This window comes from Chiloscyllium plagiosum, chromosome 26, assembly GCF_004010195.1.
Source record: "Chiloscyllium plagiosum isolate BGI_BamShark_2017 chromosome 26, ASM401019v2, whole genome shotgun sequence".
NCBI lineage: Eukaryota > Metazoa > Chordata > Chondrichthyes > Orectolobiformes > Hemiscylliidae > Chiloscyllium > Chiloscyllium plagiosum.
This window is the reverse complement of record NC_057735.1, coordinates 43,832,509-43,856,575: the sequence shown is the minus strand read 5'-3', so window position 1 is coordinate 43,856,575 and position 24,067 is coordinate 43,832,509. Positions and strand designations below refer to the sequence as shown.

The window sequence follows — 24,067 nt, the reverse complement described above, 5'->3', positions numbered from 1 at the left end:
TCCAGCTGTCCGCTGCAGTGGTCGGTATATTGGGTCCAGGTCGATGTGCTTATTGAATTGAATCTGTGAATGAGTGCCATGCCTCTAGGAATTCCCTGGCTGTTCTCTGTTTGGCTTGTCCTATAATAGTAGGACAGTCAGACTCATGTTGCTTGTCATCTGTGTGTGTGGCTACTAAGGATAGCTGGTCGTGTCGTTTCGTGGCTAGTTAGTGTTCATGGATACGGATCATTAGCTGTCTTCCTGTTTGTCCTATGTAGTGTTTTGTGCAGTCCTTGCATGGGATTTTGTACACAACATTGGTTTTGCTCATGCTGGGTATCAGGTCCTTCGTCCTGGTGACTTGTTGAGTGGCCACTGCAGCGGACAGCTGGAACTGACAACCGGAAGCGGCAGAGACAGACCACTATAAATGCCAGAGGAAACATCACAGAAGCGCTTCACAGGAGGCTCCCAGGCACTGAGGATGTCACCTAGAGAGGGGGCGAAACGTCTGCAACACAAATTCCCAGCTCGGCGAACAGAACCACAACAACGAGCACCCGAGCTACAAATCTTCTCACAAACTTTGAACTGTCAGTGTTTTAACCTATGTTGACAGCTGACTTGAGAATGAAGTGCCTCCTGTCTCAGTAGACGTGCTCTCACAGCTGGATCCAGGATAATCCTATCTCTGATGAGATCATCTTTCCATTATCCAAACTCTCGGGATTCTGTTCAATGTATCAGTGCCGTCACTATCTGATCAACAGTTTCCCTTCTCCTTGAGTTGTGATGTTGAATACAAGTACTTTCATCAGTAGCATTAATATAGGGTTAAAGTATATCTTCAAAATCTTGCCTGTCTAGGTTCTCTGCTCTTCAGTGAAATCTTCAAGTTGAAGAATGCTTTCCCCTCCACTGTCAAAAGGGTTGCTCTTCTTAATTGCACAGTCTTATTAGTTAACTTTGTAGCTATTTTAGAGTTCTGCCACAGACAGTGGTAAACATGCTATTTCAATCTCATGACTCCTTTTAGTTCCACAGCAGCTGGGAATGGAAAATTCATGACCAATCTGACTCACCCAGCACTTAAGAAGTTGCAGGCTGTGGTTTTAATTCTTTCTTGTGTTTTTGTTCACAGCAGCTGGCTGTCTTCCAGCTCTGAAAACCCGCTCAACCACAGCCGCACACTTCCGGCTTTATACTTCTAGTGATGTGCTTGATCGCTACCACAAGCTAAAGTGAAAGCAAGTTCTAGCTGACAAAGAAAAAATTAATATGAAGAGCCAGGTAGTACATTATGTACAGATGCACTTCACAAACAGGAAGTGCTCTAAATAAACACATAGCTTTTGCAAAATGATGTTTCACTTTTGTCTTTGAGACAGGCACCTTTATGTTTTTTGTTATTTATGATCAAATCGACTAAGTGCTTTGAATGTGTAAGTTTTGACAGACTTAATCCTCTCTTTAAGACAGGACAGAGTTTCCACAGAAAGGCATGCCTGGAAAAGGGCCAGATTTCATTGGGATGTTAAATCATGAATGACTTTCAGAACACCAGGGGAAATCCTTATCACATTCCTCACCCAAAGACAATCTTATAAGGAGAAGCTGTGTGACTGAATTGTGGCTTTTACCTTTATTATTACGCATTTCCTGCTCAAGGTGAATTCCCCTCTGCTCCAAGTCATGGAACGTCTGTTCAATCTCTTCCAACCGTCTCTGAATCATCTGTGGTACAAAGAGAAAACACTGGGATAACACAGGCTTGACACCATGAAAACACAGGCCCACACCATGAAAACACTGGCCAACACCAGGTAAACACAAGCTCCCACCATGAAAACACAGGCTTGACACCATGAAAACACAGGGCCCCACACCAGGAAAATACAGGCTCCAATCATGAAAACACAGACCCACACCAGGAAAACACAGGCTTGGCACCAGAAAACACAGGCTTGGCACCAGAAAACACAGACTCACACCAGGAAAACACAGGTTTGACACCATGAATATACAGGCCTACACTTGGAAAACACAGGCTTGACACCATGAAAACACAGGCCTGACACCATGAAAACACAGGCTTGACACCATGAAAATACAGGCCCACACCAGGAAAACACAAGCTTGACAACATGAAAACACAGCCCCACATCATGAAAACACAGGTCCACACCAGGAAAACACAGGACTGACATCAAGAAAACACAGGCCCCAACACCAGTAAAATGCAGGCTCCAATCATGAAAACACAGGCCCACACCAAGAAAACACAGATTTAACACCATGAAAACACACGTGTGACACCATGAAATCACAGGCTTAATACCATGAAAACACACGCTTGACACCATGAAAACATTGACCCACATCAGGAAAACACAGGCTTGACACCATGAAAACACAGGTTTGACACCATGAAGTGTGACACCATGAAATCACAGGCTTAATACCATGAAAACACACGCTTGACACCATGAAAACATTGACCCACACCAGGAAAACACAGGCTTGACACCATGAAGTACAGGCTCCAATCATGAAAACATAGGCTTGACACCATGAAAACACAGGTTTGACACCATGAAAACACAGGCCCACATCAGGAAAACACAGGCTTGACACCATGAAAACACAGGTTTGACACCATGAAAACATTGGCCCACACCAGGAAAACACAGGCCCATACCAGGAAAACACAGGCTTCACACTAGGAAACACAGGCTTGACACCATGAATATACAGGCCTTCACTTGGAAAGCACAGGCTTGACACCATGAAACCACATGCACACCACACCAGGAAGTACAGGCTTCAATCATGAAAACACAGGCCCACACCAGGAAAACACAGTCTTGACACCAGAAAACATAGGCTTGGCACCATGAAAACACAGGCTTAACACCATGAAAACACAGGTGTGACACCATGAAAACATTGGCCCACACCAGGAAAACACAGGCTTGACACCATGAAAACACAGGCTTTTCACCAGAAAACACAGGCTTGGTACCATGAAAACACAGGCTTGGCACCATGAAAACACAGGCTTGACACCATGAAAACACAGGCCCATACCAGGAAAACACAGTCCCCCACCAGGAAAACACAGGCTTCACACTAGGAAACACAGGCTTGACACCATGAATATACAGGCCTACACTTGGAAAGCACAGGCTTGACACCATGAAACCACAGGCACCCCACACCAGGAAGTACAGGCTTCAATCATGAAAACACAGGCCCACACCAGGAAAACACAGTCTTGACACCAGAAAACATAGGCTTGGCACCATGAAAACACAGGCTTTTCACCAGAAAACACAGGCTTGACACCATGAAAACACAGGCTTGACACCATGAAAACATTGGCCCACACCAGGAAAACACAGGCTTGACACCATGAAAACACAGGCTTGACACTATGAAAATATTGGCCCACACCAGGTAAACACAGGCCCACAGCAGGAAAACACAGACTTGACACCATGAAAACACAGGTCCACACCAGGAAAACACAGGCCTGACATCAAGAAAACGCAGGCTTGACACCATGAAAAGACAGTCCCCCACCAGGAAAAGATAGGATCGGCACCATGAAAACATAGGCTCTAAAATGGGGAGACACATGCTGGAGACGAGGAGAAGTGAGGCCAAACTCAGCATGTGGTCCTGGGAGTGTCACATCTCAGGTCTGTCCTTATTCTGTCTCCATGTAGGGAGGGAAGCAGGCAGAGAAGTGACAGCACAGTAGGTGTTGTCCCTATGTGTAGTCCAAACAGTAGGTGTGAGGAGAGTCTGAAAGGGGGGTAGAGATGAGGATGAGGGTTTGAGTCCATGAAGGGAACCATGGAGCACAGGATCTCAAAGGAATCACTCATCCTGCATGTGGCATGACTCAGCAATGACCTTTGATCAACAGGAAGTCGAACGTAAATAGTAAGGGATTTTGAGCATTAACTTAAACCTGCTCCAGAATCAGGTAAAATAACGTCTTCAAGCTAATGGTGCCAGTAACTGAGACATAATTGATTTAATGGACACAGAATCAAACACAGTGTGATCCAACTGCTGCATGGTCCGACTCCATCATTTTCAACATCAAACCTAATCCTATGTGGGCCCAGGAGGGGACCCTCACCTCTGTTGGTTTCAGTGAAATGATTCGATGATGAAGGGGGTCAGCAGTGGGGCAGTCTGGGATAGCCTGGCAATCGAGGACGTAGCTAATATCCCACATTACCTGAGCTTTCGCAAACCTCGCCATTTCTTCCTGTCTCGCACGCCGTTCAAACGTTTTTAGTTTCCACGTTTGCCTCTTTGCTGCAACCTCCTCTGGAGTCAGCTTCTGGGAGAAAGGGAACAATGTCTCTTACAGTTAACCTCAGTTTATATCCCTTTAAGTATTATTTGTGTACAGAAGGTCATCTAACTGATGTGTACCAGATAAAGCCTCACATCAATTACTGTCCACTGCAGGTCAGTCAGCTGGTTAGACATTCCCTGAAAGCACTCTTAGAGTCATAGAGATGTACAGTACTACAGTCAAACTCCCCCATACCGACCAGATATCCCATATAAATCTAGTACCATTTGCCAGCATTTGGCCCATATCCCTCCAAACTCTTCCTATTCATATACCCGTCCAGATGCCTTTTAAATGTTGCAATTGTACCAGCCTCCACCACTTCCTCTGGCAGCTCATTCCATACACGTACCACCCTCTGTGTGAAAAATTTACTCCTTAGGTCCTTTTTAAATCTTTTCCTCTCACCTTAAGCCTATGGCTTCTAGTTTTGGATTCCCTAACCTTGGGAAAAAGACCTTGACAATTCACCCTATCCATGACCCTCATGATTTGATTAAATCTCTATAAGGTCACCCCTCAGCCTTCAATGCTCCAGGGAAAACAGCCCCAGCCTTACCAGCCTCTCCCTATAGTTCAATCTCTCCAACCCTGGCAACATCCTTGTAAATCTTTTCTGAACCCTTTCAAGTTTCAAAACAGCCTTCCTATAGCAGAGAAACCAAAATTGCACACAGTATTCCAAAAGTGGCCTAACCAATATCCTGTACAGCCACAACATGACCATCCATCTCTATACTCAATACACTGACAAATAAAGGAAAGCATACCAAATGCCTTCTTCACTATCCTATCTACCTACGACTCCACTTTCAAGGAACTATGAACCTGCACTTCAAGGTCTCTTTGTTCAGCAACACTCCCCAGGACCTTACCATTAAGTGTATAAGTCCTGCTAAGATTTGCTTTCCCAAAATGCGGCACCTCACATTTATCTGAATTAAACTCCATCTGCCACTCCTCAGCCCTTTGGCCCATCTGGTCAAGATCCCGTTGTAATCTGAGGTAATCTTCCTCACTGTCGACTACACCTCCAATTTTGGTGTCATCTGCAACATTACTAACCACACCTCCTATACTCACAGAGCAAAAGTGAGGACTGCAGATGCTGGAGATTAGAATTGAAAGTGTTGTGCTGGAAAGCACAGCAGGTCTGGCAGCATCTGAGGAGCAGGAAAGTCGATGTTTCAGGCAAAAGCCCTTCTTCAGGACTATATTCACATTTGTATACCAAGTGTAGTCTTGTGGAATCCATGTCTCTCCATTGTCTGACCTGGTGGTCACCTCATATGGCCACATTTGGACAATATCAGCAGGATATATGACCACATTATGTCCAGGTCACCCTGTATACCTCCCACAGGAATTCAATAAGAGCAATTATGAAAATGAAACTCGGCTTGTGTTTCTCCTTCTTAATGCCGAACATGAATTTCCTTCTGTTCAGCTTAACCACTAAGTCAGGAAAATGTGATGTCAGTAAGAGCCAAATGAGACAGAAAAACAACAGGTCGGTAAAGGGACCACAGGTCCTAGCAGACCATAAGACAGCCGTCTCATTAGAGAGAGAGAGAGAGAGAGAGAGAGAGACGACTGGTGGTGGTTTAATCTGGGGGTTGAGAAGGAGAGTTCGTCATGTTAAGCTCAGTGACAGAATTTAACCCATGCTGTTGGCATCACACTGCACTGCAAACCAGCCATCCAACCAACTGAGCTAACCGACCCCTAACAGACAGCAATATAAGATAAAATAAATATCAATTAAAGTAATAATGTAATGAAGTTAAAGTTGATAGTCAGAATGGAAAAGAGCAGTGAGAATCAGCACAGTATAATCTCGCTGAATTGTTGGCAACGTAATGCCAATTGTTATTCAATTTTGAATAGTTGAATGCTGTGACCTTGTGTCCCTTAGCTGATGGAAACTGTGGTTTTATGTAGAATCCTTACAATGAACAGCAGAAGGCACCTGCACCCTGTCAGTCTGGGTAGGATTAAAATGCAGGGTTGGCCGGGAAAGGAGGAGGTGGGGGAGTGAACGTTTCTGCATTAGTGTGATTGTCAGCAGTCTGTTTTCCACCATTCCCATTGTATATCTACTGACCTAAATTTTAACTATAACAGCCAGGATTTATTACTAGATTTCAAAGATAGGACTCCAATAACAAAACATTGTAATAAACTACATCATTTGACAGAAAGATCTTCACTGGGCTCAGGGTGTGGAATGCACTGCTTGGAAATCTGGTGGAGGCAGGTTCAATGGAGGCATTCAGAGGGTATTCAGTGATTATCTGTATGGAACAAGAGTACAGGGATATAGAGAAAAGGCAGGAGATTGGCACTAGGAGAGGAGCAGGCACAATGGGCTGAATGGCCACCTTCTACACCATAAGAATTCTGGTGCTTCACAGGATTGAAGGCTCACTATTTTAACCTAAACTTGCACAGTGGACTAACTCTCCACTGAGGTCACCGCGGTAATGTTTAACAGTACACAAACACAGTATTACTCTGGATTCCTGAAATTCCCTCTTGTGCAGTTTGGTTAGAATTGCCTCCAACATTAGGCCCGAATATGCAGCTTTGATGGAAATTTGAGAAAGAGAAGTCATCATCTCTCAGATGAACATTCACTTGTGTTAACTCAATCCAAAACCTAAGGTCAACCCACATCCCTGGTGCTGTGAGGCAGCAGTGCTAACCACTGAGCCACCGAGCCATCACCAGATGGAAATGCAGTTAGGTATAATTACAACACTTAAAAGGCATTTGGATGGGTACATTAATAGGTAGGGGCATGGACCAAGTGCTAACAAATGGGACTAGATTAATTTAGGATATTTAGTAGGCATGGACGAGTTGGACTGAAGGGTCTATTTCTGCGCTGACCATCTCTATGATTCTATAACTCTAAGTGTGGAACTAGGCTTTTCAGACAATAGGTTTATTGACAGAATGCAGCGTTATATATACCTGTTTCCTACCTCCCCAAGATTCCTCTTCACTATTTTAATCAATCTTTATAGATGTGTTATAAGACAGCTCCATTGTAACACAACCTGAAAAATAACTTAAGCCAGGACTTTCTGGCCCAGAGACAGGGATACCAATCTCTTGTAACTAGTGTTAAGAGAATCTCTACAGCTTGGGAACAGGCCAATCAGCCCATTAAGTTCACACCAACTCTTTGAACAGCATCCCACCCTGACCTTGCATTTCCTCTGGCTAACCCACCTAGCCCGCACATCCCTGGACACTATGGACAATTTAGCACAGCCAATCCACCTAACCTGCACATCCTAGGACTGCGGAAGGAAACTGGAACACCTGGAGGAAGCCCACACAGACATGTGGAGAACATACAAACTCCATACAGACAGTTGCCAGATGGTAGAATCGAACCGGAGTGCTAACCACTCAGTCACCATGCTGCCCCTTTCTAGGTTTGTTTATTAATCAAACTGTTCAGATATATTACATTGCAGAGATGTTATTACATATCTCTATGCAGGTGGCACTTGAACTGGGGTCTCCTGGCTCAGACACTACCCACTGTGTCACAACAGCACTAAAAAGCACTCTCGGTACGTTATGAAGTAATGCTAATCACCAATGCATCTTAACCATAGAATTAACATGCAACTAGCAACTTGTACTCACAGTTTTGATTGGCTCAGTATTAGATTTCATCTCATCTTCGCTAAGGGACTCATCTTCATCATCATCCGATTGTTCATCGCCACTCAAATTGCACGATTTTACTGGATAACATAAACACAGAAGCATACCATCAGATACCTGACTCCGTGTGAGATGAAGCACATTACAGTTGATCCTCAATGTGAGCCAAGTTGGATCAAGATTTGAGGCATTTCGACTCACCCTCTGAGTACATTCAAGAAATGATCAACGAAGGGATATTGGCGCTAAAGCAGAAGTTGCTGGAGAAACACATCAGGTTTGGTAGAGAGAAAGCAGAGTCAATATTCCAGGTCCAGTGACCCTTCATCAGAACTGGCTATAATTGGGAAAAGTGGGTCTATAGACTGAAGATAGGGTTAGTGGGTGATAGGTGAAAGAATAAATGATAGGTGGAGACACAGCCCAGAGAGAGAGGTGGAGAACAGCAGTCGGCCAGACAAAGGAATGAATAGTGGTAACCAGGGAGAGACAAAAGCTGCTAATGTGGACCATCAGGGGGTTAGAACGGATTGGCTATGCTGAAAGCAACTGATATGTGATGACAGGGCCTGGAATGTGGGGGTGGGGAAAGGACATGGGAGAAGGTGCTCAAACCCGAACATTATTGAACTTGATATTGAGTCCTGAAGGTTGGAGGACTCCCAAGTGGAAAATTCTTTCAGCTTCTGCTAAGCTTCACTGGAGCACTGCAGCAAGCCTGAGACAGAGATGTTGGCCAGGGAACATGGTCTGCTAAAATGACCCTGAGCTTCCAGCTTCCTGCCACTTCAACGCATCACCCTATTCCCTGGCCAACATCTCTGTCTCGGGTTTGCTGCAGTGCTTCAGGGTTGCTCAGTGTAAGCTGGAGGAACAGCATCTCATTTTCCACATGGGGACCCTTCAGGACCCAATATCAAGTGCAATTACTTCAGGGTCTGAGCACCCTTTCCCATATCCTTTCCCCATCCCAAACCCTCAGGCCCTGTCATCACATGGGCTGCTTTCAGCACAGCCAATCCGTTCTCACCCTCTGATGGTCCACATTAGCAGCTTTCCTTTCTCCCTGTCTCACCATTCTGCATCCCTTTGTCATCCCAACTGCTGCTTTCTCTCTCTCTCTCTCTCTCTGGGCACCATCGCCACCTGTCGCTTATTCCTCCCCCTCCCATGCCCCCATCTTCAGTATACATAACAACCTTTTCCCACCTATAATCAGCTCTGAAGAAAGGTTGCTGGAACCTGAAACATTGACTGCTTTCTCCCCATAGATGCTACCAGAGCTGCTGAGTTTCTCCAGCAATTTGTTTTTGGTTCATATTTCCAACATATTGGCATTGTGTGGGTAGGGGTGAAATTCAAAGACTACCCATTATCTTGTTGAAAAGTGGAACAGGCCAATAGGCCAACTCTAGTTCTTATACACTTTCCAAATAGGGGCATTACACGAATTAGACAAATATTACTACGCCACAGTGATCATATCACTGAAGATCAATGAACATCATTACTCCATGACCAACTTCATTTGAGCTTCTATTTGTTGTTAGCTTCCTCTGCTTATGGTGACACAACAGACTGATACATTGAGACACAATGAGACAAGAGACCCACAGACTAGTGGTAGATGTATTATCGAGGTGAATACTCAGATTTGACCCTGTGCCCACTGTATTATGTAGCAATGTGATATACAATGACTTAGGATCCATGTATGGGCCTGGAAATAGTTAAAGAGTCATTGTGTTTGTGATTTGATCTCTATTTGAACCTGAGGTTTTTCCTGGTTTCTCCTTATTTTATAAAGAATAACACATGAATTACGGAAAGGAGCTCTTTGGCCCCCTCGGGCTAGCTCTGTCATTTTATAAAGATTTGGTTGTGGTCTCAACTCCATTTTCCTGGTTCCCCCCTCCCTACGCATAAAGCCTTGTCCTCTTTGTGCATGCAAAGATCCGACCTGCCAGAATTGACCATAATGTCCAAGGGGGGGATGTGTGGCTAGAGATTTCGAAATGCTTTGGTCACACATCAGCCTCGAGAGCTTGGCAGACTCAAAACTTTGTTGACATAAAACAGTCCAAAGTTGGCCACAGCTCATAACCACAAATGAGCAATTTTACTCAGAAAAACTGAAATGAGCAAGCATTTCAGCTTTTTGCTTGAGGGAAGTTTGTGTCTTTAACGATGTGTACAGCCATTGTTAGGAACTGCGTCTGCCCCTGGTGTTGCATCTCTCCCAGGAGGGCCAACATTCAACTGGGATGATGAATTAGTGTTGAGTTCCTACAGTGCATTTTTATTCACCTGTGGGATGTGGGCATCACTGGTTGGGCTAACATTTATTGACCGACTCCAGTTGCCCAAGAGAAGGTGACGCTGAGCTGTCTTTCGGTGCATGTGGCACGCCCACAGTGCCGTTTGGGAAGAGAGTTTCAGGACTTTGACCCAGTGACAGTGAAGCAATAGCACGTCCAGGGATGGTGTGTGGTTTGAAGGGTTACATGTAGGCATCAGTGTTTTCAGCGAGTGGAAAGGGGCTGCCCACTCTTAACAAGGTTCGGCAGAGTTCAACGTGCACCTTAACACCTACTCTGTTGAATGCAGCAAGGTTTCTCCAGAGCAGGGAAGGCAGTGGAAATATTTGTTACACCATGTCAAAAAGCTGTTTTCTCAGACTCCACGTCACACCTTGCCTCTTAGTGTACCCGTGCTGTCACTGGCCATGCCTGCAGAATGTGACAATAGCTGAGATTGGGTGCCAGTTGCTCTTCAGCCACCGGAGTGACCCACTGAAAGCAGGCTAACTGTTGCCAGGATTCACTATGCCTGGACACATGAGTCAGACACTGGGGAAGTGAAATCCCCCTCAGTTGTGATAGAGGGCCAAGTGGACAAATACCACACTTAAAACTATCTGGGTCTAACCAACGGTGTCCTGCATCCTGGTGACATTTGCAATCCTTTTGAAGCCACATATTCACTCTGTCTGTTTTACATTGGCAAGAGAGACTGGGATGGAGTTAGCCATCATTGAACTGAGGCATCAAGAACTCCCTCATGTAGCAATGGTTGGCTGAACCTCCGAGCTTCAGCCAGGAAGAAGTCAGTAAAAGTCGATAGCCCCAGCCACTTTCCGAGACACTGGCGATGTAGTCATTCTGCTCTGTGTTTACAGTAACAGCAGCAGACACAAGGTGTCTTTATTCAAGTCTCACACTCAAACTTTGTCAAGGCTCCAGTCCTAAATTTTCTCCCAGTAACCCCTGGATAGATATGGCCTAAGTGCCCTTCCCCCTCTTCTAACAGCTCTGTGTGACCTCTGTTTATTCACCAAATCATGCTGTAGTGTGTGTCAACTAACCCTCCCATCTCTGGGAGCAACTATATGCAGATGCTGTGACATCAGCAAACACTCCTTCAGCACTTGCCACACCACTTCCTGCTGAACTTTGCAACTTGAACTAGCTGCAGAGAGCACCAAAACACTTATAGGTTTGAAGCTACAACCAGAAGTAATTTGTCAGCCATTATGAATAGTTGAAAGCCCCTTTAAATAGCCCTGTTTGCAGAACTGCTGAACACAATCTCGTGTGGCTTTAAGAAAGGGTATTAGCTGGAGCATTTCAATCCAAAACTATACACTGACTGGTGCAAAACTCCAGCTCACTGTTTACTTCTAGCAACCATTCAAGGCACGTGCTCCTGATACAGTGTTCAGAGCAACTCAGGTCAGACTCGACTCAAACTTTCACTCTGTTTCTCTCACCACAGATGCTGCTAGACCTGATGAGTTTCTCCAACCACAGCTTTTATTCCTCCAATTCAGACACTTGAGTACTGTCAATTTTAATCACCCTGACATTGGTGGCTGTGCTATCTGTTGTCCATACACTGGAATTCCCTCCCTATACCACTCCACCGCACTGGCCTCCTTTAGGACAAACCCATCTTTTTACCAGATTTCTGGTCATCTGACCTAATATCATCTATCAGTGTCAGGTTTCACAATTCTGTGAAAAACCTTGAGCCATTTCTTTATGTTCAAGGCCTTATGTAGAAATCGTTGTTGGAGGCTTTCTAATTCCTTCCTTTTTATTCATTCCATGAGACATGACCATGGCCAATGTTTATTGCCCATCCCTAATTGCCCCAGAGGGCTGTAAAGGGTTAACCATATTGCTAAGGGTCTGGAGTGACATTCGTCAGACTAGCTAAGGATGGAAGATTTCCTTCCCTGTAGGGGATTAGTGAGCCAGATGGGTTTTTACAATAATTAACAGTGGTTACACAATCGCCATTTAATTCAGATTTTATTGAATTCAAATTTCGCAATTGACAATGGTGGGATTTGAACCAACATCCTCAGAACATTAGCCTGGGTAAATAGCCGAGTGACATTACCACTACACCACTGCCTTCCTAACTTTGCTGGAGTATCTCTGGTTTAGGCTGGGTATAAATATGCTCCTGTTCTTGCTTTGGATCAACGTGCAATCACCTTTCAGGGGAGCATTGTGTGTTTGGATCTAAGATCAGCTCAAGACCAAGATCCATTGGGATATCTATGGGATCAATGAGTCAGTAGGTAAGAACTCAAGGTGTGCACATGAACATAAGCAGAAAATCCTCTGTACCTCTGCAGTTTGCTCTCTTTCAACAGAACATCAGAGAAAATGGGTGAAGAAAATCAAGAAGATTACTCAGATAATCACAGTCAAGCAAATAGGACTGGACCTTGCGAAAAAGAACTTTACACAGCAGAGAATCATCACTGCAAGGAAATCACAGGCTCCACTTTGTGAGAAGCTCTTTGGTTCCAGTTCTATAATCCGTGCTATCGCTCTCTGTGTGGCAACTCTCTGGTACGCCCTAGTTGCACAATGCTGAGTGTTAAGCTGAATAATGCATGGACTGAAGACATTTGGGAAAAGGGGAGAGAGTGCACGAGTGACACATATCATCTGCACGTTTCACCAAACGATATCAATCTGATATCAATGAACAATCTACCAATAGGAGGAGGTGAGGACTGCTGATGCTGGAGATCAGAATTGAAGAGTGTGGTGCTGGAAAAGGACAGCAGGGCAGGCAGCATCCCAGGAGCAGGAGAATCGACTTTTTTGGCATAAGCCCTTTATGCCTGAAACGTCAACTCTCCTGCTCCTGGGATGCTGCCTGACCTGCTGGGCTTTTCCAGCACCACACAATCTACCAAAAGATAATAAAGTGAAGAATATCTCATGGATAGCTTTCTGATGGAGATGTCCGTGTCCTTGTCTTCACTGAGCAATAAAATGTTGAGCTTGATTACTTGGCTACCACCCTCAATATCAGAATGAAGCTGAGGGAAATCAGCTCCAGATGCCATTCTCCACACACCCCATCCTCTCAAATCTCCCTCAAAGACAGCCTTAAATGTGTAGGTATGGCATGAGCTTGACATCATCTGTGACATTGTCTTGGTACATCAATCTGTGTGAGGGACGCATGATAAAGTGACAAACATGCAACACACAACTGGTGTTGGAAACACTTAGTCACATGACAGACGACATAGTTAACATGCAAATATGTTTCTCTGCTATTTAAACTATCTGGATTGTACTCAGATAATTCAAGCAGAGACATAAAATTGAATATTCTAAATGCAGGGTATTCATGCAACCTTTAAATTTGTTAAAATTTCATGCTATTGAATTGTTTTTATTGTGTGGAGATAGTAATTTGTAGTTTTGTATCAGTCAGGGAGTCACTTTAGGTGCAGGGACCACCTAACTGCTGGATTCAGACTGGCCTTAAAGTGGTCAGTTTAAACAATCCAGCCAACCTCACTAAAGAATATCACGATGCATATTTTACAGAAGGCTTTAATTAGTTCAGAAAATGCTCTGCAGAAGAGAATGTTATCCCTTTCAGAAGCAGGAAATTGATATGGAACAGCACAGATTAATAATTTGAAATTTCACTCGATTCAAAGAAAAAAACTACAGAACAAGAGTTAGAAAAGCTCCTTTAATTCCACCATCAACAGGGGGTCCTCATAGGCTGACTTGCTCCTGTCTGAGAAAGAGGACACATTTGTGAATTTACCACGTTAAAAATGATTGAAGGTGAAACAATTAAACCTGTGTTGGTCGATAACTGTTTAATGTAACCATTTTCTTTAATTGACTGGATATTTCACAGTGGAATTTGGAGCAGATACTTTGGAACTTGATTAAGGGCTGATCGATGAGGAACACCTAGTTTGGAATGGTTATGTCTTGGGTCCACTGGCTACAACTTTGTGTTCTAAGTGTTTTTGTTAAATGTACCTTTAATTATTGTATGTTTAATAAATATGACATTCAGAGTATTATTCTGGAGGATATGTTATAAATAAGGACACTGCTCAACATCAGGCACATCTTTTTGAGGAGGGCAGCTCTGTGGGGGGCACTTTTGGAGGATGCGGGGTTCTGGGGTCAGCCCTGGGGGGTGCGGGTTTCTTGGGGGAAGCTCTGGGAGGTACCATTGACAGTGTGCTCTGTGGGGTGCATTCTCTGAGTGCCAGTTTTCTGCACAACATCGAGCTGAGAGACTGAAGATTGGCAATAGAGACACATTGCAGCAACACACAGCTCTCACTTGATCGAAATTGCATAACCAGATACCTGAATGATGAGTCTGATTACGCAATATGGTTGCTTCCTGATCGCCATCATGTACGAATAGCCTGCATTTTAAGAAGTGGTCTGTGAATTTATTCTTATCTACAGGCACAGGAAATTTTGTTTAAGCAGGACAGCATTGCCTTTGAATGCTTAATAAACAGACATTCAATCCTACTGTTACTCATGCTGATTGGTGCTGGGAAAAACTCTCCGTTTGCTGTGTGGATCAGTGTAATAAATGTAGCTTCAAGATATCCTCTGGTAAGGAATTCATATGAAGTCACAAACCAGTTCAACAAGAACATGGTCTTCATCAAATCACTTAACGTAACACTGCACAGATTCCCAGAGCAGTCTTTCCCTGTTGTCCCTTATCCCCAGGAAATGGAACACAAACAGGCCATAACAATCCTTACCTCCCTTCTGAGCAGATGATACCTGGATCGTTGGTATCTCTGCCTTTGCCACAGGCAAAGTAGAATTTGCATGTTTTTCTTCATTTTTCTTCTCTCTTCTCGATAAACGAGAAAATGGTTTGGGTAAAGAGAAAAATTTCAATTTTGATTTATTTGGTGTTTCAGAAGCTGAGTCTTTCCCAGTTCGTTTTCCATTGGGTTCTAACTCCCTTCTGCGTTTAGTCTTTGAGTTTTCAAGATTGGTCTTACTGTGTGTGAGTTGAGCTGAATTCGGACCGGGTATCTCCTTCAGGGCAGGCTGGGATGTGTCCCAGCACACCTGACTTTTTATCTCCTGCTCTTTGAGACTTCTGTTGTTTTCTTTGCTCAACACTAACGAGGGATGATCCAGTATTTCCCATTCCTTGTCCGAGTCCCCAGGCTCAAAGTCAGCGTAAGCTTCTCCTTTGCCCGGATAAAGCCTTGTACCCTCGGAATGCATGGTGTCATCAATATGAGTTCTGGGCTGTGTCCTCTCCTCCTGGCTTTCTGAGTCAGTGTCTGAGCTTACACTCAGTCTGGCTAGCTTACGCCTGAGGGATGCTGAAAGGCCCAGTTTCTTCATTGGACTGTTGCAAATGCTTTCCTCCTCATCCGTGGATGATTTATTCATATCAAAATGCATTGAAGCAAGTTCCTTGGAAAGATAGCTTAATTTTAACTTCCCTTCAACATCCTCTAGCTTCTTGCTCTTATTCTGATCCTCTGGCATGTCACCTATCCTTCCATTTGGGAAGGCTCCTTTACTCTCAGCAGCATCCCTTGTCCTGTTGACTTCTCCCAGATCCAAGGTTTTGGCAGAATCCAAAGGCAGACTCTCAGTGGCATTTGACTTAGAGACCTCTAGACGTGGCATGGATGTTTTATCAGGGGTTGAACTCCTTTGAGAGACACCAAGTTTCTCAGTGTTGCTATCAGATTGAATGCCTTTACTATTAAGTACTGCCAGGCATTTAAGTGAGAAAGGTGTGTTTTTTATACCACTGAGATAAGGTGCAAATTGGTTCGTTGTTGAGAATGGTGATTCGTCATTATAACCTGCCATGTCTGCTTCACTGGTTGCTTTTTTGTAATCCATTGAGTTCCTTTCAGATCCTGCAGTAAAGTTGGAGTCAGTGTTAGATCCACCTCTCATGGGCATCCCACTGCTGGACCACAGCTGCTTCACCACAGGATGAGATACAATAGCCTGTGGATTTTCACAAGAATGGAAAGATGACAAAAAAAAATGCTTCATTAGCAATGGGACTTTTCCAGAGCGAGTGAAATTGCTTTCATTCAGGACAGCTTGTGGCTTATCAGAGAGTTAGACTGACAATGCGGAGGTTATCTGAGCAATGGGTTAAAACAGTGCTTAAGGGCAGTTTGACAGAAAAATCTATTGCAATACCATTGACAGCATTGCTAAACAATAAAATGGTAAATATGTTCTAGGCTAGTGATTAATTCTAATATAGCTAAATATGAAAAATGTGGAAGATAAATAGTAAGTTGATTCATAATCAGATGTACTCCGCCAGTAAAGTTCTTCAAATGCCTTCCATCCAATTTTCCAAACAGACTTAGAGAACCTCACTACAGTGACTCGCCTTTATTGAGATGGGATTCACAGGTATTCCTGACATTAGGAACATTGAGCTGTTTGGGTTAGCAGGTCGAGATGAGGGAGCCAAATCCATTGTGCAGGATTCCACTACAGAATGTAAAAAGTTGAAAAGAGGACAAAAAAAGGGAATGACAAAGCATTGCCACATTTGAGTGTTAAAGTCTGACAGTGCAATAGAGAGCAAGGATTGAGGGAAGGAATGAGTTTCGTAGTTTGGATCTCGAAATGACTGAAGAAAAAGGTCAAGGTGGAAACGAGAAGGAGCAATTCCGGAATGAAATTCTCCACTTGGAAGAACAAGAGAAGTAAAACAAAGTGAGGCACAAAAGGTTTGCAACAGACAGAGGACTGAGAAGCTGGAGTGGGAGCAGAGCGGATTATCGATGAGCAAGCAGGATCTTGCATTTTCTTCAGGAGTGCAACAGGCATGATACTGCACGATACAACAATCAGCAGACAAGACTCCGAATGAGGATCTGACAACAGCTGAGATACGCTGAAAAAGGTGCAGTAGTCTTCTCGCAATTAGAATATGTAGTATTTCAGATGCGTGAACTTCCTCTCAACCACATAAATTTCTTTAATTTACTATACATTTCAGATATTGTAATAGATGCAGCAATGTAACCTAGTAAGTGACACTTAATGGTTGTGGTCTCTTTAAAAACATTCACAATTTTGCTGTTTTGGTACTCGGACTACATTCTCAGAAAGCGGTACTATCTAATTGGGAAATGGCTCAAAGTCATCTTTGACACAGAAGGAAGTGGCTAAGTTCAATTCCTAGAACGACTTTCTCCAAGATGGTCACGCTAGCAACCTCAGAAAGACATTCAAACTCCACAACGTGATAGAGTATCTTTCTTTGTTTCAATCTGGAGTGAGAAAGTGCAGTTCCCCACTACTTGTTGCATTGGGGTATAATCACAATTTGTGCATTGAATTCAATCATAGGACTAACAATTTAACACAATTATAATACTGTTCAATTGCACCCAAAAGTCATGAACCACCTATAAGTTATAGGGGTGGGCTCTTGTGCAGTAGTGTTCCTACTTCCGAATGGGAAGCCCAGTTTCAAGTCCCACCTATCATAACATTTCTGAGCAGGTTGATTAAAAATACCTACATATCATAGGAGATTCATAAGTCTGTCTACAACAGGAGAAAAACAATGCAGACTAATTTAAGCAAATTAGAAAGGTTTAAATACACAAAAGGGTAATCTTATTTAACTGAGATGTTAATTACATAGTGTTTGTAATTATATGACTTATGCGCTCAAAGCATTTTAACAAGATGTGAAATAGAAAGTAAACACAGCTCCTATTGCCTAATGTTAGTGGAACACAAGACACACTTTGAGTAGAAGCTTGATGTTAATGCAAGTAACTGATGGCCAATGTAAGCAGCTGCTAATTTTTAAGTGGCGGGCATGATAATGCCTTTTCAATTGTTAGTATTCTGTAAAACACAGTTAGCATCATTTCAATCATATCACAGCACATGTTTCATTCACAAGGATCATACTTTGTTGTCTAAAGTACTTTACTGGACCCAGTTAAATACTCTTAGCAGTACACTGAATTGCAAAGCATCCTGACACAAGAATAGCAAGAGCTGAATGATAAGATGGTACCTGATCCGTATCCCATGCAGGGCTCTTGCCAGGTGATGTAAGATGCCTCATGATAGGCACTCTGCTATGTTCTGCACATTATGACAAAGGTAGATGAATACGTTAGGGGGAAACTTAGTTTGTACCTTCATATTCATTTGAAACTGTAATGTCATAGAATAATAACCAGTGCAGCAGTTAGAGCTCTGGTGTGCTGTTGCTATAGAGAGGTAGATGTGATTTTGCAATATTCAATTCTCTGTGTTACTGATCTCAGCTGTACTGATGTGCAGATGCCCATTGACTGTGTGAATGTGACACTAGACTGCTCCTAGACAAATTCTAGCAGCTGCCTTCCGATGGCAAGAAACGAATTAACTACCCACTCCTTGGTTGAGGGTGGTTCAGTCATTGGGTTGTCCAAGAAACGGGAAAGGAAGATAAAGTATCTCATTAAAACAAAAGAGGAATTCTATTCTCAGCTAAGACCAAAGTTATAGCTGCACTTGGATTCAATAAACAGATCAGTATTCAAAGTAAAGGTTTCAGAACAAACCTTGTGTCCTTTAACTGAAACTCAGAATTAGATATCACCATGAACTGACATCAGTCTGAAAGGTCACTAGAACATGAGAAAACTAATCAGTCCCTTTCAGCATTGAAGGAAACTGTGGTTGTTCTGCATCCAGCAACTGCCTTCTGTAACACTTTGCTGAATAAAAATACATCAGTCCCAGTTCTGATTTTTTTAACGGATTCTCCAGGATAAGTAGTTGGGATTTCCAGTGCCCTCTGGAAACCATAGAAACCAGAAATTCCGTTCCACAAACAGTAAATTTGTTTTATCCCATTTCAAACTGTTTTTCCAAAATGGCCACATTTTCTATTGTGTCATTAATTCACACTCACCACTAATGATCTCAATACTTTCATTCCGGCAATACTCAAGTTATGTACGAAAGAACGATGGAGTGACACAATATTATTCATGATGTGCAAGAGCTGGTGTTGGACTTGGGTGGACAAAGTCAGAAATCCCATGACACCGGGTTTATTTGAAATCACAAGCTTTCAAAATGCTGCTCCTTCAGTTGTTTACTTTGGATATACCTCAACCCCCCCTGACTGAGGTATACAGAATTATGTGGTAGCTCTGTTGAGGGGTTAATAACTAGGGACAGAAGGTTTACAGGGGATTTAATGAAGGTTTCTTTCATGGTGATAGGTTTCTGAAACGTTAACCAGCAATATGAGTACATATGAGGAAGAAAGAAGCAATGAAAATCTATAGAAGAGCCAACTACATAAGCTGAGTGCAGAAGATTTATATTAATCTAGGACTATAAGTGACATCCTTATGCTTATTAATATCAAATGAAAGAAGCAATACAGCTCAGGCAAAATGGCAATTTCCCTTGTTCTCAGCCTTGCTGTATATCCTGATGATTCCAATTTTCTTCACTATACAGTGACAAATAAACAGAGTGCCCAAATCACAAGTCACATTGCAGGAGGCCATTGTGGGTGAAATGATTGCCATTTTTGAGGCTAGCACAGAGTTCAAATCCCAGCAGAAATCTAACAAAAACTACTTAAGAAATAATACTGCAATCCTTTGTAGATTTGACACCACCTTTGTTTTTAATTATAATGTCAGCATTGTGATAGTTAATTATTTCTGTCGAATGATATTACTTGCAAATAAATTCCATTATTAGTTTTAGCCTGCAATATGTTCTTCTAGTGGCAAAATATTCATGGTCTCTGGAATAAATAGACAGGAAAATGCAGTGGTCATTTTATGCGATTTTTAGTGTGATTTACCAGAGTTATGAGGTGATTCTGTGACTGTAGTATTAAGACACATATTGCAGTGCAGCTCTATGTTCAGGGGAGTAAACTGCTATTTTTAATGTAAACACAAAATCAATAAATTTGGGTGAAAGCCTGAACTGTGACAAGAGGCAGATGAGTGATGGAAAACTGGTGATGGCAAATGACGAATACTCCATCTAATTTTCTTTTCTCGGCCAAATGTTGCCAACTTTACTTCCAAAACTGATATATGGCAGTTTTGAAAGCAAAACAAAAGGCTTAGAAAATGTGTGCTGTGGCATAAGTGGGGCAGTCTCCAATCTTCCAATTGTCCAGGCCACACGCGGGATGGTGCTGAGAAAGAGGGTTTGATATGAGGGATGAAGCTGTGACTGGAGCTTAATCATTGGCTTCACACAGTTTGTTCTCATGCAGATTCCTCACGTTTAAAAGTTCTTTATTCGGTGTGGGAGAGTATTCAATAAGGTTTTGACATCAAATTTTCAATTCAGCTTTGATAAACGATTGACCTTATCAATTTGGCTTAGGAACAGTTCATCATTTCCTCCATAATCAGTACCAATAACATGCTGTGTCTTACAAGCGAGAACAAACCTCATTATGAACTCTCACCAAACTGATTTACTCTGAAAGTGTAGACCTGTTCTGTGCATAAACCCAACTGATACACTAACAGAAGTGGCTGACTGAAGTATTAATGTTCTCTTGTCTCAAACAATACGTTTGATTGAGCTGCAATCTTCAATAATACCTTGAAGCAGGCAGTCCCTACCTGGCCAAACAATAGGTCATGATGGTTTCCCCAATTACCAGGACAGCTTGATATTGTAGAGTCTACTGAGTATCAATCAGACCCCTAGCTTCTAAAGACCATCACGCCTTGGCCATCAACTCACAAAGCTCACATGCCGCTCCAAGGTCAGTTATCAGACTGGATCATCAGATCCCTCGTGCGTTAGTTTGATCTGAATGTGATCCAGTTCTTCTTGTGTTGCAGAACTCACCTTTTTCCATCAATATCGCGTCTTTATTGTCTTGGCTAGAGCTCTCCACTCCTTGCCCTTCGTCTTCATTCTTGACTTGAAGACCTTCAAGTATATCTTCTTCGTTGTCTATAAAAAATAAGAAAATACACAAAGAATTACTACTGAAGATTGTATACAGTGCACTGAAACAGACATCTTAAGTGCTGTATGTTCTGGTAGCTTGGGAGAAACTTCACCCAGTCGATCAGGAGAATGGCTTTCTGAAAGATCAGGAGGCTGGCCTAGCGCAATGCATTCTCCTCAGTATCTGAAGGCACCAATTTTAAGTCCTAGCAGATTTCATCATTCTTCTTTTAGTTAATGTTGACAAAGCCTACAAGGATAAAGCAGAGCCATTCAGCCATTTAAATTATCCGTCCACAGAAACCTAATATCCATCTTATAATGTATCTAACTGACAGTTCAGGGACTCCATCATTTGACTTTTTTTTAAACATTTAAATTTTAAATATATACCACCAAACAAGCTCAAATCCAAAACCCCCGACTGTGATGGGTGACACACACAGGACAGGGAGAATCCCCAAACTACTTGATCGCGGTATTGAACATCAGGGAGGACAGGCTCTGATGAGATCCAAACGCTGCCCTAGCTTCCAACCCTCCCTCTTCAAATGACCTGCCCCCACCCCTCAAAAGCCCCACTCTTCCCCCTCCGCCATGTTACTTACCTGGGACTTGGATTCTCTTTGACCTTAGGATTCAAGGTGGAGGTGAGGGGGTTTAGGCAGCATACATGGCATCCTCACTAAGTTTCCAGCCTCTGATTAGCCAGCCGCTCTCGTTAAGTGAGTCCTCCAGCCCCTGGGGGTCTTGATTCCAAGGGTGGCCCCACTGCTGCCTAATCAGGGCGTCATTCAGTGGGCTTTCCCATAAAGTGACAGCTAAGATTTATCTTGAAGGATAATCAGCCAGCAGGCGAGATTTCCCCTTCCCCCGACTTCCTCTCAAATACCACCACAAGATAGCCCCATTAATTCTGCTTCACACTGTCTGACCTGGTGAGATTCTCAGCATTTCTCATTCTGATTTTAAGTTCCCAGCATCTGCAGCATTTTGTTTATGCTTCCTAGTTTGGTTTGTGAAATACCTGGTCACCATAACAGATGAATTACAGACTTCTTTGGATGATTGAGCTCCATGGGTATCACTGTCACAAAGCGATACTCAGGATATAAGGATTGCTGGTAAGATTGGCAGTCTATACCCATCCTTTTACCCTTAAAGAAGGCAGCTCCCTGCACTGTAGAAACAAGTTGAGCTGGTGGGGGGTAGAAAATATCAGGATCCTGATTTCGTGACAAGCGAGGGGGTGATGCATTTCTGAGTGGTGACACAGAAGGAGTGCGGGCCTGGTGGGGTTCCCATGCATCTGCTGCCCTTTGAGATGGTCGAGGTACTGGGTTTTGAAGGTACGACAGAATAATCTCTGCATTTATTGCTGGTGACCTTTCTGAACATATCCTGCCCCTGGCTTGTCACGCATCCTGTAATATTCTAAGTCTGTCAGTGGGATATGGATTGACATGAAGATATTTGCCAACTCCTCACAATTCTTTGTGGAGTAACTGCCCTGTGGTGCTTTCCCAATTGGATCCATAAGAACATAGCTTCTGGAAAATAAATTGTGGAAATGCCAATTGAAATCAGGCCACTGGTGATGGGATCAGCAGGTGGGTCACTGAGGCAGGAAGTCAAATGGCCTTGGCTGATTGACTATCATTGTGGCCTCCCCTCCCCCACCCACTCAATCCTTCAGGGTATCTGTTTCCTTGTGATGTTGTTGGACTAACATTTTCTCATCAGTGCTGTCTCTTCATCATCAATGCCTCTCTCCCATTCATTTTCATTGTCCATCTGATCTTCTGGAACAACCCTGGAATTGATATCTCCATCTTTGCCAATTGCTGGGTTGGGATCTGTGAACACGAGCAGCCCATGCAGTGTGTTAGCTTTCAGTGCATTCATGGCCTTATACATTGAGCACAGTCGATTTATGCCAACAACAAAAATTCACATTCATATAGCATCTTTTCAACTAAATGTACTAAAATGGTGGAAGGGGAGGAGATGAAGAAGCAAAGTCAAGTCAAGAGCCTGGAGTCGAGGTTTCTGAGCCGACAGTAGCAGCAGGGGAGTGGCAGAATCAAGGTTGCACAAACAGGTCAAAATTGGAGAAGCACAAAGATTGGGAAGGACTTGAAAAGGTTAACAGGGCTTGGGAAAGGAGTAGCAGCCAGAGGAGGTCACAGAAATGTGCTGGAGCAAGTTATGGAAATACAAATGAGTGTAGGATCTAGAGGTTGGTTACAGGGGATAGTGGGAAGTGCAGAGGCTGGAGGAGGTTACAGAGATAGGGAGAGTTGTAGAGGCTGGAGGAGGTTACAGGGATAGCAAGATTTGTAGAAGCTAGAAGATTTTTCAAACATGGGGAGAGTTGTAGAGGCTGGAAGTGAGAGTTGTAGAGGTTGGAGGAGGTTACAGAGATAGTGAGAGTTGTAGAGGTTGGAGGAGGTTACAGAGATAGTGAGAGTTGTAGAGGCTGGAGGAGGTCACAGAGATAGCGAGAGTTGTAGAGGCGGGAGAAGGTTACAGAGATAGCGAGAGTTGCAGAGGCTTGAGGAGGTAACAGAGATTTGTAGAGGCTAGAAAATTTTTCAAACATGGGGAGGTTGCAGATGCTGGAGGAGGTTACAGAAATAGCGAGAGTTGTAGAGGCGGGAGGAAGTTACAGAGATAGCGAGAGTTGTATAGGCTGAAGGAGGTTACAGAGATAGCGAGAGTTGTAGAGGCTGGAGGAGGTTACAGA

General features: G+C 43.3%; 1 protein-coding gene across 10 annotated transcripts in view; it reads right to left on the bottom strand.

Moving 5' to 3' along the window:
- Positions 1-24,067, bottom strand: part of mical1 (microtubule associated monooxygenase, calponin and LIM domain containing 1) — a 119,974-nt gene that overhangs the window by 21,619 nt on the left and 74,288 nt on the right. For 6 of the 10 annotated variants that reach the window (XM_043717009.1, XM_043717011.1, XM_043717008.1 and 3 more), the window contains exons 20-26: positions 23,052-23,177; positions 21,217-21,324; positions 18,398-18,468; positions 15,114-16,341; positions 8,021-8,121; positions 4,235-4,339; positions 1,623-1,716 (exon numbers count right to left, since the gene is read on the bottom strand). In XM_043717009.1, coding sequence (XP_043572944.1) covers positions 1,623-1,716; positions 4,235-4,339; positions 8,021-8,121; positions 15,114-16,341; positions 18,398-18,468; positions 21,217-21,324; positions 23,052-23,177 — 1,833 coding nt within the window. Of the gene's footprint in view, positions 1-1,622; positions 1,717-4,234; positions 4,340-8,020; positions 8,122-13,679; positions 14,105-14,148; positions 14,797-15,113; positions 16,342-18,397; positions 18,469-21,216; positions 21,325-23,051; positions 23,178-24,067 lie in introns of those variants that run through there. The other 4 variants (XM_043717013.1, XM_043717016.1, XM_043717015.1 and 1 more) reach the window with 4 other exon arrangements.